Source organism: Aedes aegypti, chromosome 2 (assembly GCF_002204515.2).
Source record: "Aedes aegypti strain LVP_AGWG chromosome 2, AaegL5.0 Primary Assembly, whole genome shotgun sequence".
NCBI lineage: Eukaryota > Metazoa > Arthropoda > Insecta > Diptera > Culicidae > Aedes > Aedes aegypti.
The window spans coordinates 143,585,691-143,603,193 of record NC_035108.1 but is presented as its reverse complement, the minus strand read 5'-3'; the positions used below and the strand labels follow the sequence as shown (position 1 = coordinate 143,603,193).

General features: G+C 39.4%; 1 protein-coding gene across 4 annotated transcripts in view; it reads right to left on the bottom strand.

Moving 5' to 3' along the window:
* Positions 1-3,511: 3,511 nt before the first annotated feature.
* Positions 3,512-17,503, bottom strand: part of LOC23687995 (protein split ends) — a 44,253-nt gene continuing 30,261 nt past the window's right edge. For 2 of the 4 annotated variants that reach the window (XM_021842582.1, XM_021842585.1), the window contains exons 9-11: positions 11,540-11,677; positions 11,355-11,479; positions 3,512-11,279 (exon numbers count right to left, since the gene is read on the bottom strand). In XM_021842582.1, the coding sequence (XP_021698274.1) occupies positions 4,204-11,279; positions 11,355-11,479; positions 11,540-11,677 (7,339 nt within the window). In that variant the 3' untranslated portion in view covers positions 3,512-4,203. Of the gene's footprint in view, positions 11,280-11,354; positions 11,480-11,539; positions 11,726-17,503 lie in introns of all 4 variants that reach the window. The other 2 variants (XM_021842583.1, XM_021842581.1) reach the window with 2 other exon arrangements.

The window sequence follows — 17,503 nt, the reverse complement described above, 5'->3', positions numbered from 1 at the left end:
TGCAACATTGCTTTTATTCAACAAATTTCAAGAGCTGTCAAGCAATAAAGCATTAACCCTACATTACAAATGTATCAATGCACTAACATCACTTTATAAATTGTACTGCTGCATTAATATTACTTTATAAGTTGCTTCATTGCTTTATCGTCCTTTTTGCATTAATTTAACTGTAAAAGTGCCCTTTTCCACTTTTAAACTACTTTAATGGTAGGCTTGCGGCAATGCAGCTGCATTATATATGCAATTATATAATGCTCCATGGTTACTTGGGATATTTCTATAAAACATCAATTTTCTGCATAAAACAATCACAAATTTCTTCGAAACATAATGATTCGATATTTTTATGGTGTTCCCAACAACTTTCTACGATTTATGAAAAATTCAAACAATGTCTACATAAGTTTTGTAGCTTGTGAATATTTATAAGAACGTTTTTGATATATTTTCTTGGTTATCCTGTTATTGTTGATGTTGTTACAAAATATATTCATGCCTGGTTGTAAAGCATATATCGGTTAGTGAAAGTGCTGAAGACACCAAATGGCTCAGATTAATATTATGCTGGAAATAAATCCAAAACTTGAATGTTCAAAGTAGTCCCGTCTGACGGTTTCTAAATTAGGCATGTTTTAATTTAAGAAGCTTACAAAACTGAGATCAGCGCTCCACTCCACTGTTTTTTTGAGTGTGATCTAGCGTTGGGCAAATTTGTCCATAACATCGATGTTACTGAATCGATTCACCGATTCAATTGAATCATTTGAATCGATTCGAATTGAAATTTACAAAATTTTAAATGAGACCAAATGCATTTGCATTCGTTTTTAACATCTTTCAATGAAATCAGTTTGAAATGCAATAGAATATATACAATACTTCATGGCGGGTTCAAAATCCTGTTTCATCAACTCTTTAAGAAATACTAATTGATTTCACCAAAATGAATCGAATCAAAAAATTGAAGGAAGAAAACCGATTCAACCGATTTTGGGTGCTCCAAACATCGATTCAAAAAGCGATTAATCGGAATGAAAACATCGATTCAAAATCGCCCAACGCTAGTGTGATCCCTTTATTGGTTATCCCGAATGTGAACTATTCAATCGAAGATTTGATTTGCAGTATAGCCTGTGTATCATTTTTAACAAACACTTTTTCGGATAGATGAAAACAATTGAAGAGCTACTATTATATTTGTTTTAAATATATTTTTGCATTTTACATTTGTCTCGTTCACAGTTTACTTTTGTATATTTTTCTACTACTTTCACACTTTGCGTTATTTTTTTTTGTATTTTCTGCAATTATAAGATTACCTGTCAATAGTAATATACTTCTTCTGCGATACCATTACTGTTCAATGCTACTATAAATGTATAAAACTAAACCGGTTAATGTATATATGGTTTAATTTATTTACTCCTCTAGTTCATAGTATTAATCAACATTCTTAATTTTATTCAAAGAAGTAAACATAAATCTTGTTTTTTTCTTTATCTTTTTGTTGACTCATTGAACCTTCTGGATTGATACACAGTAAACATTTTCGTATGTTTGTCAACTGTAGTATCGTCTAATATACATGTCTTAAATTTTCTACTTTGAAATAAATCTAAATACAATGTACGATATTATCTAGTAAATAGAACATAGAAAATGATCCATTTCAACATATAAGAATCATGTACGGCTTCCTTATTTTTGTTATCTCCGATCTGATCCGAACAAAAAATTGTATTTACACACTTATTGGATATTTTGATTATGTTTAATCGTATTAAACCTATTCTCTACGGGGCATGTGCAGTCGATAATCAGGAAAAATGATTGGAGATTTATCACCACTAGTAATGATGTAATTGAATGACGGTCGACTGTGGATTCGAAAATAGAGTGCATCTATTCAGGTATGATGTTTGTCTTCCAGGGCCGAAGTTTTCTTCCAAATTTCCGAACCGAGGCATAAGAAGACATTACTTTATAAGCTGTTCGCATTCAGATTTTGTTTTTGTCAAGCACATTTTCAGTTGTATGTAGTCCGATTGGGCGTTTCCTTTATTTCACTAAGAAATAAGCAGGAATGTTATCGACAACCAGAGGACTCAGAGGATAAGCGTTTTCGATTAAGTTTATGTGTCCAAGTTCGGCAGAAATATATCATATTATTATGTAAATGGAAAATCGAAACAAAGTAATGTTGATTTTTTTTCAAATTGAAACCGTTAAGTTTATCAATGCAGGTTTAATCTCATCTGAATCAGCCGAAGCTGAAAAATAAGGCAAATCAATCAGCTAACCTAGTGCACACTAGTAAATAGTAACATTTAAAGTGAATTCTTAATTTACCAATATTTATAGCTGACACACTTGCTAATTGCTAATTAATCTTGGATTGGGTAAGAGAGAAACAAAAACGAATCAAAATACAACATTTAACAAATATAGATATTCTAAAACAGTACTAAGAGTGAGGTGTATATTAAACTGAAGTTTTAAACATTATGCTTAGAGGTCATCCATTAGTTGCGTAAGAGATATTGGGATAAAGTGAATTAATATTTCTCATGCCCCATACATTTCTAAAGTACAAACAACATTTACTAAGGGGTAAAGGAAGATTAATACTAGTCAAAATCTGTAACGCAACTAATGAATGGCATTTTAGCTAATGCATTTGCGGTTTGGTTCATACTCAGCAGTAAACTATCCTTAAATAACGCATAATATATGTACGTATAGCTCTATAGATACTTCACCACTAACTGCTAACTTTCAAATAACCACTTAGTGGTATTCCTCGGGCACGTGAAGGGGAACCAACACAGCTTAATAAATAACAGTATTTATCAGACTCGGGTGAGACTGAGAGTATCCGGAAGATTAATTTTGATGATTTTGTTTGCAACAATTAATTTATGGAATTTCAATTCCAAAGTCAATCGACATGAATGCACCAACTGGTGTAAAATGTCACAAATAAATATAAAAAAAAAAAAAAAAAAAAAAATTCCAAAGTCAATGAAAGGTTGCATTTCTCATTATATTAACATAGTCCTCTGTTTCTGCTGGAATGCATCAATTTTCCCTTTCAGCGAGGGCTGCCTGGTAGCATATCACAAAAATAGTAGCTGAGCTGAAGGGCGGCAGTTGGTTTTGAAAATGTGAATGCAATTCTGAACAATGTTGCATGCGAAACGTGATTTGAAGTAAATCGGTACATTTTGTATTTCAGCGAATTCCAAATGCCCAGATTGTCAATAAAAACGTAATGTTTAATATTATTTCAAATATGCTCAAATTTCAAATGGTAGTGTCCCATTAAAACTGTTTGCGAAAAACCACGTTGTGTTTTATTTTGTATCTACTGTTAGATATGAACAACAACCTTGGTAGGTATTTTGGAAAAATAAAGAGCTTATAAATGGAAAAACACAACACCTATATTCTCAAGATTCAGCAAAAAAATTGTATAGAATTATACCATCAGTATAATGAAACAGAGTTGTTTTTATATAATGAGAAATGCAAACAGCGCACGGCTTCGAATTAGCTCTTGATATTGCACACATAATTTACTGCTTTCGATTATAGTATGGCTGATGATACACAAAACAAAATTTTAGTACTATCATAACGCAAAAAAAATCTTTACTTCGATTAAAACGAAACATATTGAAACTTCTCCGAATCGAGTCTTTAGGGATCTTCACAAATTAGGTACTCTAAACTAGTACATATTCGGTCGTCGCTAGTGTGGTCTCTATGTTCCATCAATGGAATACAAATTAAAAACTTTTTCCTCTTGGCGTTATCTAATTGCAAATATCTTGGTTTCGTCGGAAATATATCTATTTTCAGTAAAACAAAACTTTTCTAAAAAATAAAATCACTGTTGTCAAAACAACGTAACACATCATTTTCACATGTATGTTTACTTTAAGGATTATGATGAAAGAGCTTTTCGAAACCATTCCATATTTACTGGAAATCGTTGTGGTTTCTGCGAGCTCCCCAGGCCATCGTATCGTTTCTTGCATTAGCCGAGGAGATAACGCTTGTAGCGTTGGCGTTATGGTCATCGCTTCCAGCGGCGTTACTGCAATTAACAATGGCAGACTGTCGTTCTGAAATTTCCGGTATGTCACCTGCCTTCTGTCGGTCTGAATCCGCATGATGGTCGGCGACATCCTGCTGCTGTTATAGCCAGGGTGGTCGATTCATCGAATTCATTGCATCATAAGGCTTATGCATTCCAAGGGCGTGATGATAGGCGCCAGGTTGGCCATACGCCCCTGGAGGTGGTCCATGAGCACCTGGAGCACCTAGCCCAAGGCTTTGATTCAACATCATTTGGGCACGAAGCTCTTCTTGTCGTATATATTGCTGATGCAGAGGATCTAACTGATTCATAAATTGATATGGTGCACGAGACGAGGGATGCGAAAGGAACTGATGGTACGGAGAGGCTGCTGGTGGGGGTTGGTGGGCAGCTGCAGCTGCTGCTGCAACTGCAGCTACAGCAGAGGCAGTGGATGCCGATGAGTTATGTGATTTATCGGTCGCATCCGTTGACGCTGCTCCTGAAGAGGACGATCCTCGGTGACTAGATGTAAGGTAGGGGTAAGGGTTCGGATTATTGCGGAACTCATCCAGGTATGAAGAATTTTCACCATACAGGCTAGATGGCAGACCAAGCCCTGTAGGCCCAGTTCCAAAATTGAAGGCGCTACCTGGAACAGCTGTTTTCAGTGAAATTGCAGATGGCTCAGAGTTTCCGGTGGTGTTGGATCCAACATTACCAGGGGCATTTGAAGTCGAGTTCGACTGACTACTAGACGAGTTTGACGATTGGCTGTTCTTGAGGCCAGGATACGCTTGGAATCCTTGATGGGCCGCATTAGGTTGTGGCTGTTGATGCTGATGTGCTTGTTGTTGCTGTTGCATCTGTTGTTGCATTACCTCTTGTGTGTCCTTCTTTTTTCGACTTCTTTTGGGTTTCGTTGGTTCCACTTGAGCCGGCGTGTTGGATACCGTGGGAATATTCAATGGCACCTTTTGTCCTTGGTTCAGCATGTCATTCCTTTGGTGGTAATTGGTTCCATATGTACTTGATTGATCCCGAGTCGCACTGTAGGCCATCGATGAGTTGAACATTTGCTGAAGAGTTGATGTTGTGGAAACTGCTGTTGAAGAAGCGCCCGATGGATGATTTGGTAGATTTTTACCAAACATGTGAGCAGCTGGCGGCATGTTTTTGTCGTAAAATCCGGAAGATCCATCAGATTGATACAACGACGAAAGGGAAGCCAGATTCCTCAATGCAGGGTCTATCAACGATGAAGTTGTAGATCCACTGAATGATTTGTATCCAGAGCTAAGATCCATATTACCCTGCTGCTGTTGAGGAGCATTACTTGTGGGTCTTTGTTCGTAAGTTCCAGATGAAACGTTCCCACGAATGTTACTTCCTGCAACCAAATCGCTTGTACTGCTTTTCGGTTGCTGCGGTTGTTGCATATTGTAAGCATTTGCACCACTCATGTCATGAGCCTTATTTGAATTCGTTTGCAACTGATCATATCCACTTGCGCTTCCAGTATATCCCATCTTTGTAAGGTCTTGGTGTTGCGTTTGACTTCCGCTGGTTGCACTACTACCGCTATTACTGCTGGTACCAGGGAATCCACGTGGAAAGCTCATAGTAGCCGCACGATTGAACATATCAAAAGCCTTGGATTTAGAAATCGAGATGTCCATCGGACTTCCATAACTCATTGCTCCCATGAGCTCAAACATTTGCTGCTGCTTGGCAAGCTCTTTATCCTTGGGCACTTCAGCAGTAACTGCCTTACTTCCCATGTTCATAGGAATATCTTGCTGTTGCTGCTGAGGTGGATTTTTATTACTGCTTGCCGCGCTTTCGTTACTGCCACTGTTGTAGCCTAAATTAATCAGTTCAGGTACCTTGGTTGCCGAATTTTTGCCAACATCTTGTCCAACATGTGAACTCTGGCCAATATGGTCATACGCTTGCCTACCGTAACTGGATGTGTAAGGATTGTTACTAAGTAGGTTACTCAAATGACTATGGTGCTGTTGTTGCTGCTGCTGATGTTGTTGTTGATTAGATTGAGAATGAGCGGGTGTTAAATTACTTAAACTGGGGGTTTGTAGCTGTTGTTGAGTTTGCTGTTGGCAGGATGGTGGTGTTTGATGGTGTTGCTGTGGTTGTTGTTGTTGCTGCTGTTGTTGAGTGGGTAACTGCGGTTGCAAATGCTGAACATTGTGATGTGCTGGTTGAGGCTTCTGTTGCTGTTGATGCTGCTGCGCTTGCGGTTGCTGCTGATGGTGATGCATATGAGCAGGAGCAGGGACACTTGAGTTCATGCCCATCGAGTTGTCGGGTGGTGTACCGTACTGGTTGTAGTTTTGCTGCTGATTCCACTGTGTTTGAGTATTCAGTTGTGGTGGAAGTTGCGGTTGTTGCTGCTGAATTGGCAGCTGAGATCCTGTATTTTGAATTGGTTGTTGCTGCTGCTGCTGCTGCGGTGACGTTTGCATTGGTTGTTGGGATAGACTATTTACGGGCGATTCTGGAAGAACAACTCCTGCAGCTGCCGCGGCTTGCTGGGGAGTTATGATGGGAGGTGCTAGCTTCAAACTATTGTTGGTAGTACCTTGTGGAATAGCTGGAAGACTTGATTGCGGTGGTTTCGGAGACATCGGTTGAAAGGGAGACAACTGCCCTTGGGAGTATGGTGAATTTGGATCTTGCTGGGAATACGGCGAACTGTGGTTTGACTGTGAGAAAGGCGAATTCGGGCTTTGGTGAATGGGAGTATTTGGTTTCGATGTATGCTGCTGTGGTTGAGGTGGTTGTTGCTGTTGTTGATTGGATTTCTGCACTTGTGATGGCTGGCTTTGCGATTGGTGTTGAGGTGTTTGGTAAGGCGATGACGGCGATGGATGAAAAGGCGACTGACTGCTGACGGATTGAGCCGGGCTTTGTTGTACTGAAGATTGAGGTGCTATTGAATTGTTGCTGTATGGAGACAGTGGCCCTGAAGATGCAGGAGAAGCTATCGGTTGCTGCTGCTGATTGTAATTCTGATTTGGTTGTTGCTGCTGCTGCTGATAAGGTGAATTAGGTTGTTGCTGGTAAGGCGAGGACTGTTGATTGTGGTAAGGAGAATTTGGATTTGTACTGGGACTCATTGATGAATTGTAATCCGACTCCTGGGAAGCAGGTTGTTTGTACTGGTCAAAACTTTTAAAGTTTTCTACATTAGTATTGCTAGTACTAGGATTAGCATTTGCACTGTACGAGTAATTGCCGTAGAGATTATTTCCCGTCATTCCCGTATTAGAACTATACAAATGTTGAGAGTATTGTGGGTAAGGTGATGGTAAATCTCTTGGACTACAACTTTTCTCAGGACTACTCTTTGTGGTTGTGTCTTGATAGAATCCAACCTTGATAGCACCATTCAATGGATAAGGACTTTTTTGTGTTTCGTCCAGTTTAGGTGACGTCATAATAGGCGATGCTCCCATCGGACTGGGATAAGGCGCCGGGTAAACTCCTATTCGCTCATCTATCCCAATTCTTGGACTATCCGGATCTTGACTAAACGAAGATCTCTCCGACACCGTACTGCCAGTACTGGCCTTTCTCTGCCTGGGCGCAGGTAATGAAGGATAACTTGGGCTTTCCAAACTTGGCACCAACGGTACATTCAATCCAGATTCTGATGGAGATGCATATTCACTACCCTTCCCACTCTCAGACGGGGAATTTTTACTGGCGTTTTCATCTCCCTCCTCTGACTTCTTTGGTTTCTTAGGTGCTCCAAACGCTTTGAACCAAGCGCTCAAATTCGGGGTTGCCGAAGGTTTGTCCGATTTCGTCACAGCTTTGATGACCTTTTCAGGTGATTCCACCACTTTACTTGGGTCTGTCTTGGCAAGCTCAGCTTTGGCCGCTTTGATATCGTCGTGAATAAGCAGACTAGTTACATTAGCACTCTCACCCTTCGAGTTGTTCAACAGTTTTTCGCTCTCGTCTTCCTTTTTATCCACCTTGTTGTCTACCACATCTGCTACATTTTCCTTCTTTTCATCAGCAAAGTTGTGCTGTTGTCCCAAGCCGAAACCTTCAGTATTCAAAACTGTACCCAAGCTCAATTTTGGCTTTGATTCATCCGTCTTGACAATGAGTGAATTTTTAACCTCTTTCAGTTTGTTTGTCGAGCCACCCAACGGAAAAAGCTCTTCTGGTTTGTTGAGATTCTGCATGGAAGTAAGTAAATTTCCTTTCGATTTTCCTGGCTGCAATCGATCAATTGTACGATGCACTGTTTCCCGCTTGCGAGAACCCAACTGGCTTAGTTTTTCTTTCAATGACTTACGTTTGGGTTCCTTCGGTTCTTTCTTTTGTGAGTGAGGCGGAATAATCGGTGGCGGACCAAGATGAGGACGGTCTGGCGGTGTTATCGCAGATACTGGAACTACAGTTGTGTTAACCACTGCCGGTTGTAGAGGATGGGGTTTTATTACGGGAGCGGTAGCAGCGGATATGTTGACGTTGTTGATAGATTCCTTAAGGGGATTTGTATCATACGATATCTCCTTGGAGTTCTTTGTTTTAGAAGCTTCTTTTGGCAATGAAGTAGAAGCCGGAATCATCGGTTTTGGAGACATAGGTAGTGAAGGAATTGACGCAGGCATTGTGTTCAAAGACGACGAAACTACCGACGGTGTTATCGGGATAATATGAGTGCCGTCCGGTTCTTCCTCAGGCAGCTGGGAAAGTGGCATGGGTTTTCTGAAATCCGCAGCATCAATCTTGGCAGTCACAGCATCGAGATCATCCATAATGTATCTAGAAGGTGAGTTACTCGCAGAACTGTATTCAGAAAATCGTGGCGTATTTTCTAACCACTTGTTGATGTCCTTTAGAGTTTGCTCAGTTTCTAGCTCCAGAGCTTCCATGTTTGCACCAGAAGCTTTAGGCGGTTTGCTTGCTGTGATAGGGTTTGGTTTTACAGTAGTGTTGTTTTGAGAACTTTTACTAGATTTCTGTGTTTGCTTTTTACATGGATCCGTCTTAACCTTCGGAGGCTTTGATATCTTCTCCACTGGGGACGCTACAGGAGTCGCCACTTTGAGTGTAGGAATTTCAGTCGGTGAATCGTCGATGAAATCATACTCATCGCAAGGATCAATTTTCCTTTCAGATTCTCGTTTGTCCGTTTTGTCATCCATGTAGGAGAGTCTGGGTTTCTCTACTACGGGAAGTGGCTCTATTGGTGCTTTAACGTCCTCTAAAATCGGAGAGTCATCAATACATTCACTAGGCTGGTCCCGCTTTCGTTTGTTCTTACCTGTTTCTTTGGTTTTTGCAGGTTTTTCACTTTCCTCTGTACCCTTTTGCTGCTTGCTGGGGGTTGTTGAGGCACTTGAACTGGTATTTTGTGTTTGATTAGATTTTTGCTTCTTTCGACTGATTTCCTGAGGTTTAGCTTTTTGCTTTGTGGGTTTTTCTTGCGTCACTGACGTCGAAGTGGAAGTTTGAGGTGCTGCTTTCTGCTGATTACGTCGACGCTCTTTGATGAGGTCATATTTGTCTCTGATGTCCGGCGTCAATGGCCTTGCGGGATCAGATTTTCCTTTGTCAGTATCATCAAGATCTTGGTCAAACTCCATAGAGTGATCCGACATTGATGAATATCCATCTCTGATTGAAGGCAATGGACTGGGAGACCGAGAAAAGCTTCTATCTCTAGGAAGCGTCGTGTATTTGGAGAAATCTTTTGGTTGTTTCTTTGAGGCACTTTTGATTTCTTTGTCCACAGGATCCACGTTTTTATTTACCTTCGGGATTTCTTCTATGACCTCCTCCTCATTGCTAGATGAGACTACTGAGGTTGTATCAAAACTTTTGTTTTTAGATTTTTTGCTCTTTCCACTCTTGGCTTTTGATTTGATTTTCTTAGGTTTTTCTTCACTTTTGCTTTTTGTCTTTGTTTTGGCTGCTTTCTGGTTGTTTTTCTTGTGCTTCTTGCTCTTTTTACTGCTTTCAGTAACTGGAAGTTCATCGATGCTATCCTCGGAAGCATATCCCTTGCTATCGTTTTTGATCCGTATTTCATCAATATCCGCGAAAGTGCTGAGGTCTGTTTCTTTGCCATCCTCCTCTTCCATTTGAACATCCTCAATGTTTTCCTCATCGCTCAGCGGCTCTATTTTCTTTTCCTGCGCTTTTTTCTTGCCACGAGGTTTAGTCGGAGAAGGTGTTCCAGAGCTTAAGGAACTGTCCATTTGTTTGGAAGGTTTTGGTTCAATTACAGCTTTTTCCGCTTTACGCCCCTTTCTACCATGTTTTTGTTTCGTTAATTCCTTCTGTTTCTCAGCTTTTTTCGGCGTTGAAGCTGGTGCTGGGCTAGGGGACCTTGACATTGGAGTTGCCGACCTTGATTTGGATCCGGATCTGGACACCGATCGCGAACGCATTTGAGATTTTTTACGCACTTTTTTACCCACGTCATGGTTGGCTGATTCCTCATCTTCTTTTGTAGGTTTAGAATTTTTCTTTTGCTCTTTGGCCTTGGCATCTTTTTTCTTTCCCTTGGAACTGTTCTTCTTTTTAGTTTCCAGCGGTACTGGTGATGGAGATCGAACTTCTTTTTCACACTCAGATTGTTCTTCTATACTCTTGATATCTTTTTCGTCATTTTCATTCTCTTCTTCTCCGGTTTCTTCTTCGTCACTTTTATTTGATTTGAACTTCTTGCTTTTTACTTTTCCCACTTTATCTTTTTCCTTTCGTTTCCGTTTGTGTCCCTTACCGGTCCCTGCTTTACCACTTTTTGGTTCTTCCTCGGCATTGCTTTTACCCTTTTTAGCACTACCAGATGCGCCACTGCTGTGAGATTTGCTTTTCTCTGCACTTTCGCTTGTTTCATGTCTTTCTTTTTTGTTGACATGTTTTACTTTTCCTTCTTTCTTGTCAACTTTAGAATCTTTTGCACTGCTCTTCTTTACATCGTTACTCTTTTTGTGAACACTTTCACCTTTGTTTTCATTGCAAGCTTTACTATTGTTAACACTGGTGCAGCTACCGGATGACTCATTAATATTTTTTCCTCCGAATGGTTTCTCCTTGAAGATTGGATATTCGAGAGATTGCTCTTCGTCTGAGGAGTTCGAGTCAAAGTATTTCTTTTTCGCCTTTTCGAACGCCAATTGCAAGTTGTTAACCATTTCGGTGTATTCTATGAAACAAAAAAAAAAAACAATTATTATAAGTTAAGTTTGCCCGTTGCAGTGCAAAAAAAAGGAATACTCACCATTCGCCTGACCATTGTACAGTCGACAGTTGTTCACAATCAGTTTAAAATCATTGCGAAAGTCACCGAACGTTAGATATTCACCATTATCTAGCTTGTCTTCCATCTTTTGCAAGTCCATCGGCCTGTGTAATACAAAAAGGTTTTTTATTGAATATAAAAGCAATACCAGATGGAAAACTCACCGCCTAATGATAGAATAGTAACGCGGGGCGATGTCTTCATCAACAGGATCCATGAAGGGCCACGCGTCATCGTGATTTTTTATGTACTCAAGTATTTTGTGCATCCCAATCTGCAGGACCTCTTCAGTTTCCGTAAAACTAAACGACGAAATCAGAGTGGAGGTTGAGGTGGTAAAAAAACTGGTTCTATTTTTGTTTTAGTTTGGTGCATCAAAAAGCGTGTTTCGAGTCCATGATTTTGTTCGGTATGGACAGATATGGTGCGATGACATTTATAATGCAGTTGTGAATCATGATGAATACCATTTTCCGTTAAAGGAGGATGAGTACCATTGTCCAGGAGGTGTTCATAATGCACACACAGATTTGATGGAAGGTCAATGAATGGTACACAACCGTGCAGGTTTATTTTACCAGTTGAACGGGTTCGTTGCATTCCGCCACGCGTGTAGGATTGGTTTTGGTATGTACAGGGCAATGGTAAGGAAAGAAAAGGGGTCTTTTAGACTATATTTTTATTTACTACAAGAAACCAAACTAAAAATTGTGCGAATATTAATTGTATCTACAGTATTACAATTTATAATTTACATGCATTTGTTTTTTTTTTCAAAGAATTCAGAAACGTAGACAAATGCGTGATATTTTTTCTACAAGTAAAGCATTAAGTACTAGGAGCTCTGCCATATAAATTGTGTATTTAATCACAAAAATCCCAATTGATTTTTTTAGGGTGTAAAGAATAAGCTACCGTTACAAATTTTTAGAAGCTTTTACTACTCGATGTTCTTGTTTTAAGATTTAATTCTGGAAGTTTATTTGTTTAGGAGTTTTTTTTAGATGCGAATGCCGTCTATAAATACATATCAGTCTAACTAGTAAAAATAAGAAAAACAACCTCACAATTTGAATTATATGCCATTTAAATAAAATAACGTAGGGCAAAATTTTACATTCGTTTATTTGAAATGAGTGCCAAAAGGGCAAAAATAATGACTGACTGTGTTCGACAAACGAACAAAATAAAACCTACATTGACATTATGAGAACAAACCAAATGGCAGAAATTCGGTAAAATGAGACTTTTCATTTTCATTTTGCAGCGTTTGGTGGGGCAATAAGAGCGCTAGTCAATCCAAAGCCGATGATAGGAAGGGTAATGGCTGAATAGTCTATGCTGACCACGCAAACGCCATGGGAGAAGGAAGGATTGGCTTGGGTGGTAGGTAAATGGGATAGACTTGACACAATAATGCTAAAAATGCTGCAAAATGGAATGAATCCGTGGGTCAAACAATTCTATTGTCTATTTTAAAGCCTACGATCAAAGTAATTTAATATTGAAATAGTATTTTTAACAAATAGAAAATATGTAAGGAAAAACTAGAACAAGGAAACAAATAGAAACTATGTAAGAAATAAACTTAGAATGGCGACATGAGAGGTGTTAAATTAAAAACATCTACTCATGTAGCGAAAGAAGTAGTAAAGCAGTTGTTGAATGTCGTTGTCAAACTCTATCATGTTATTTGTATGATATTCCTACTTTACTTGTCTAGGGCTGTGCATTTTCGAAAGCATTTTGTGAAACACGAAGGCTTGGTTGTATCGTCTCGATGGTGACGAACAACTGCGTCGCTTCGTTCTTCTTTCCACACTCATTTGTTTCGTTATCCGATTGAAAGCAACGAACAATAAAAGTGAAATAAAAGAGTAAGAATTTCGTTTCATTTGACTTCATTGAAATCTATCAAAATATTTGAAATTGAATTTTACCTATTTTTTGTAATAGTAATGTATGCAACTTGTCAGGTAAAAAAATAAGATAGAGAGACTATGCGGGACACCACGTCGTTCATTTGAATTAATCAGCTCCTAAAATTAGAGACTACCGATTGAAAGATCAGCTCGCTGCGGTGAGGCTCTGATTTATGACGCGCTTTGCACAAGCAGCATCCAAGAGATGAGAGATTACGCTTGCTGTCATGAAAGGAAAGGTTTGTCGGGTTGAAACGAAACAGTACAGTTTCAATTGAAAGGCATGCTTGAGTAGTCAGTCAGTTGGGGACTGAAAATATTTTCAATGAAATGAAAATGCACGGCCCTGCTTGTCAGATTATATCCCAATTGTTATTTGTCGCTATAGAAATCAAAATCCACCCTGTCGTTCAAATGGCTAGAAAAAAATATCAAGTGAACTACCTCTTTAACTAATTGTTGAACCCCTGAAATGATTTTTTGTATCCCAAGGGCTTTGAAGTCAATTTAAGGTGAAGATGATTTGAAGCCAAATCTCAACTCTTCATGAGCATAAACCCAAAAACCAACCAAGGGCTCATTCACAAATTTCATAACGCTAAAGGGGGTGGGTGGGTGTCCTAATGATGTTACGGCTCATACAAAATTTGTAGAATATTCATACAAAAAGCGTTACGAGGGAGTGGGTGGGTGTCAAAAATGGTCAATTTCGGCGTTATGAAATATATGAATGAACCCCAATCACTCACGCCGAAACACTGACGGATTGGTCATCAGCGAGTGGCAAATCCATCAAGCCTTCAGTCTGAGCGGCTGTCCAGCTCTCCAGATCTGTGCTACCATGGAACTGAAGCCCGGCATCAATTCATCTTCTCCTTAATACCCCCATTGTCAAATGCAAACAATTAGTGTAACGCAGAGCCGAACCACACCCACTCTTGCGTTACATTTGTTGCATGATAATACTAATGAGTATTTGCTAATGAATGGTTTTATAGCATATGTAGCTGAGCCTTTCGGTTAATGACGGGGTTGGTGGTCTAATGGCTTCTGCTTCATAAGCAGAAGGTCATGGGCTCAATCCCAGGCCCGTCACTTTCCTCGTACTTTGTAGTTGTATCTTTCACTAGCTTCTATCTACCACTCTTAATATATCATAGTTAATGTATCTATCACAGTTCATAGCATTTGCTAGAACCCGAGACGGACAAAAATAAACCGTTTCCCTACGCTTCCATTCGTTCATCATTACAGCATGCCTTCCTTTACGCCTGATACATAGGCAGTCTGCTAACCAAACCAGGCTTCTCTCTGTCATAAAAATTACCCCACCCATGAACTGGCGTTGACGCAGTGGTATATACGGTCAACCGTGGGAGCCAGTTGAATGCATCATCAATTCTTTCCCCTTCCCCTCATTGGTCTGCATTCTGACGTGGCAGACACCATTGTTGCCTAAAAATAGAAGATCACCAGCATTCATACACTGAGGGTGCCTGTTAATCCCAAGCAGTCATCTGGTTGGTTCCTTGTGTAAATGCAGCTGATCTGGCGATACTGGAGTAGCAACCACGGGCGACCAATCAAGCTCAAGCTCATATGTAGCTGAGCCTTTCGGTTAATAAAACCGATGTATAGAAATAATTTGTTTCGAAATTTTCTGCGTGGTCTTGTAATACTCCCATTAGATAAGAATCAACTATTACAATACATACCAAACGCTCGCCGTGACCCTATGACGTGAAATTTCTATATGTATAGACTGATGTGGCTCATTTAGTAAGTAGTTCTTTCACTCAGACACGGATACCGTCTTCAACCATTTAGCTGCACAGACTGTAACTTTACACTAGACAACGGACTAGCATGCTCCAGTGGCACAGCCTAGAACCATTCCTGACGAAAAGTTCCAATGGTTGAAGCGGGAATCGAACCCACACCCCATGACACAATGCACTTGAGATCACACTAGTCAAAGAACGGCATTTTGTCTTATTATTTAGGTGGATGCTACTGATCGCCCTTTGCTCCTATCTGCAACCCGGTGCACGCGCCCTGTTGGGTCTCGAAACCTTGTAGAAGATTACAAACCGTCAATGGCATTTCCCATATATTAACCCACATTGCACATTCAAGGGTCTGATTGTGCTCATAACTCACCCTCAGTTTGTAATCTTCTCACCAGCTGGAAATTATATATTCCTGGAGTATAAATGATTTCAATAAATGATAACGGTATTATGTAGTAGTTTGAATAGGATCCCTAAATCAGAATACAATAAAAATCTGATTATAATAAAATCTTTGCCATTGTTTTTAAGTTCATGCAACCTCTAATCAACACTACAAAATACAGCAATCAAATATCTAAAATCATCGCTCCCTGGGAAATATAATGACAAGCCCAGGGTTATGATAACCAGGCATTACAGAATTCGCTCTCATTTGAGTATGAAGCACGATCAAAGCAAGCAAAGAAAAACATCCCATCTGTTGCGGTCCACGATCGTCATTGTATCGCAAGCATCGCAAGGTGTAACAAGTCTGATAAATCGAAGCAGCGAGCGAGAGCCCCAAAGAGAGAGCGATGATAAAATCAGTGGCGATTCCCTAACCTCAAATCTACCTGTTCCACGAATAGAAAATCTTCATTTTTAGCAACAAATTTACATCTAATGAGTAGAGATTTGTTAGAAAGGATGATTTCAATCATTATCTGTCTGATTTACATCCTAAATTTGCCGAAATAGTCATTTTCAGAGTCGTAGAACAGGTAGAAAGTGAGGTTACGAGTCGCCACGATTTTATCCCATTTTTCTCGCTTGTTTCCCGTTGGGGGTAGGTGTTTTTCTTTACTGGCACGATAAACAATCCACGAACTTCCAATAGCAATAGTGTCCCCCAGGCTTGGAGGATGTTTAGTGGGGTTTTATCATGCACTACTATCCCCCCAATCTGATCAAAGTTATAGCAGTTTACGATAAACAGTCTCTCATAATGTGCAGCATGTTATGATAGTTACAGAGAGCGATACGTGAGAGATTCTCTCAATTTTCTCAGGACTCAATCCCTGATGACAACAAACCAATGGCAGAAGTTCGGTAAAATAAGACTTGCAAAATTAAACATTAACAAGTTATTGAGGGTAGCAAAATAACAAAATCTGTTACTATGTTGACACAAGAAAATACCGTCCAAGGAAGATTCTCGGATATTGTGACGAATCATGTGTTAGATATATTAGATGTGGATACGAGTAACTGGCACTAAAGAAGTCTACAATTGGTAGCCTAAATACGCGTATCTTTCAAAGGTTAGGGGCTGTCCATTAATTACGTAAGGGTTTATGGGGGGAGGGGGGTCTGAGATTTCTTACGCGCTATACAATTTATTTTTGATTTTCATACAAAAAATCTTACCATGGGGGGAGGGGGGGTTGAAAAACCCCGAAATTTGTCTTACGTAATTAATGGACCGCCCCTTAATGCATTTAGGGTGGAATAAAAAGGTACAATACTCAATCTACTTTTAGATTCTCCTTAGTGAAATTCTGCTCAGAGGATTCGAGAGGTACCGTAAGGACGCCATTCACCGCTCATTGAATTATTTTAAGAAAATTTATCAAATTTCCGCAATAAAAGTTATAAACATGTATTGCCATATCAGAATGGAAAGTGTTAGAGTGAAATTCACATGATTGTATATTATATATTTTATACAAGAACTAATGTAAGGCCATTTGAGGTGATAAACATGAGTTTATCAATGATATTATTACAAAAGATCGGAAAATGGATCTCAGCTGATATGCTTCAATATGTTGTTTTATTATAGTACGAAGATAACAACCAGCTAATGAAAGTAAATTAATTTCAACAAGTTCTGAATATAGGGCCTCATACTTGGAGTGAGCGTTGAATGGCGCCTCAAACCTGTATCATTGTCATGGATATAATTCGTAAAAATGTGGAAATGTGAAAAACGTTCAATTTTCACATTTCCACATTTTTACGGTGAATGGCATCCTTACAGTACGTTTCGTCCATACAGTTTATGGAACCGTATCAGCATCAAATTTTACTGGATTTGTCATTATTTGCGGTTGGAAATCTTTTTGCGTTTTGGTCAAATTGTCTCTTTATGTCGACTTTACGAATATGGGCAGTACGAAATGCCATAATGCAGCTCAAAATCCACAGAACTAAT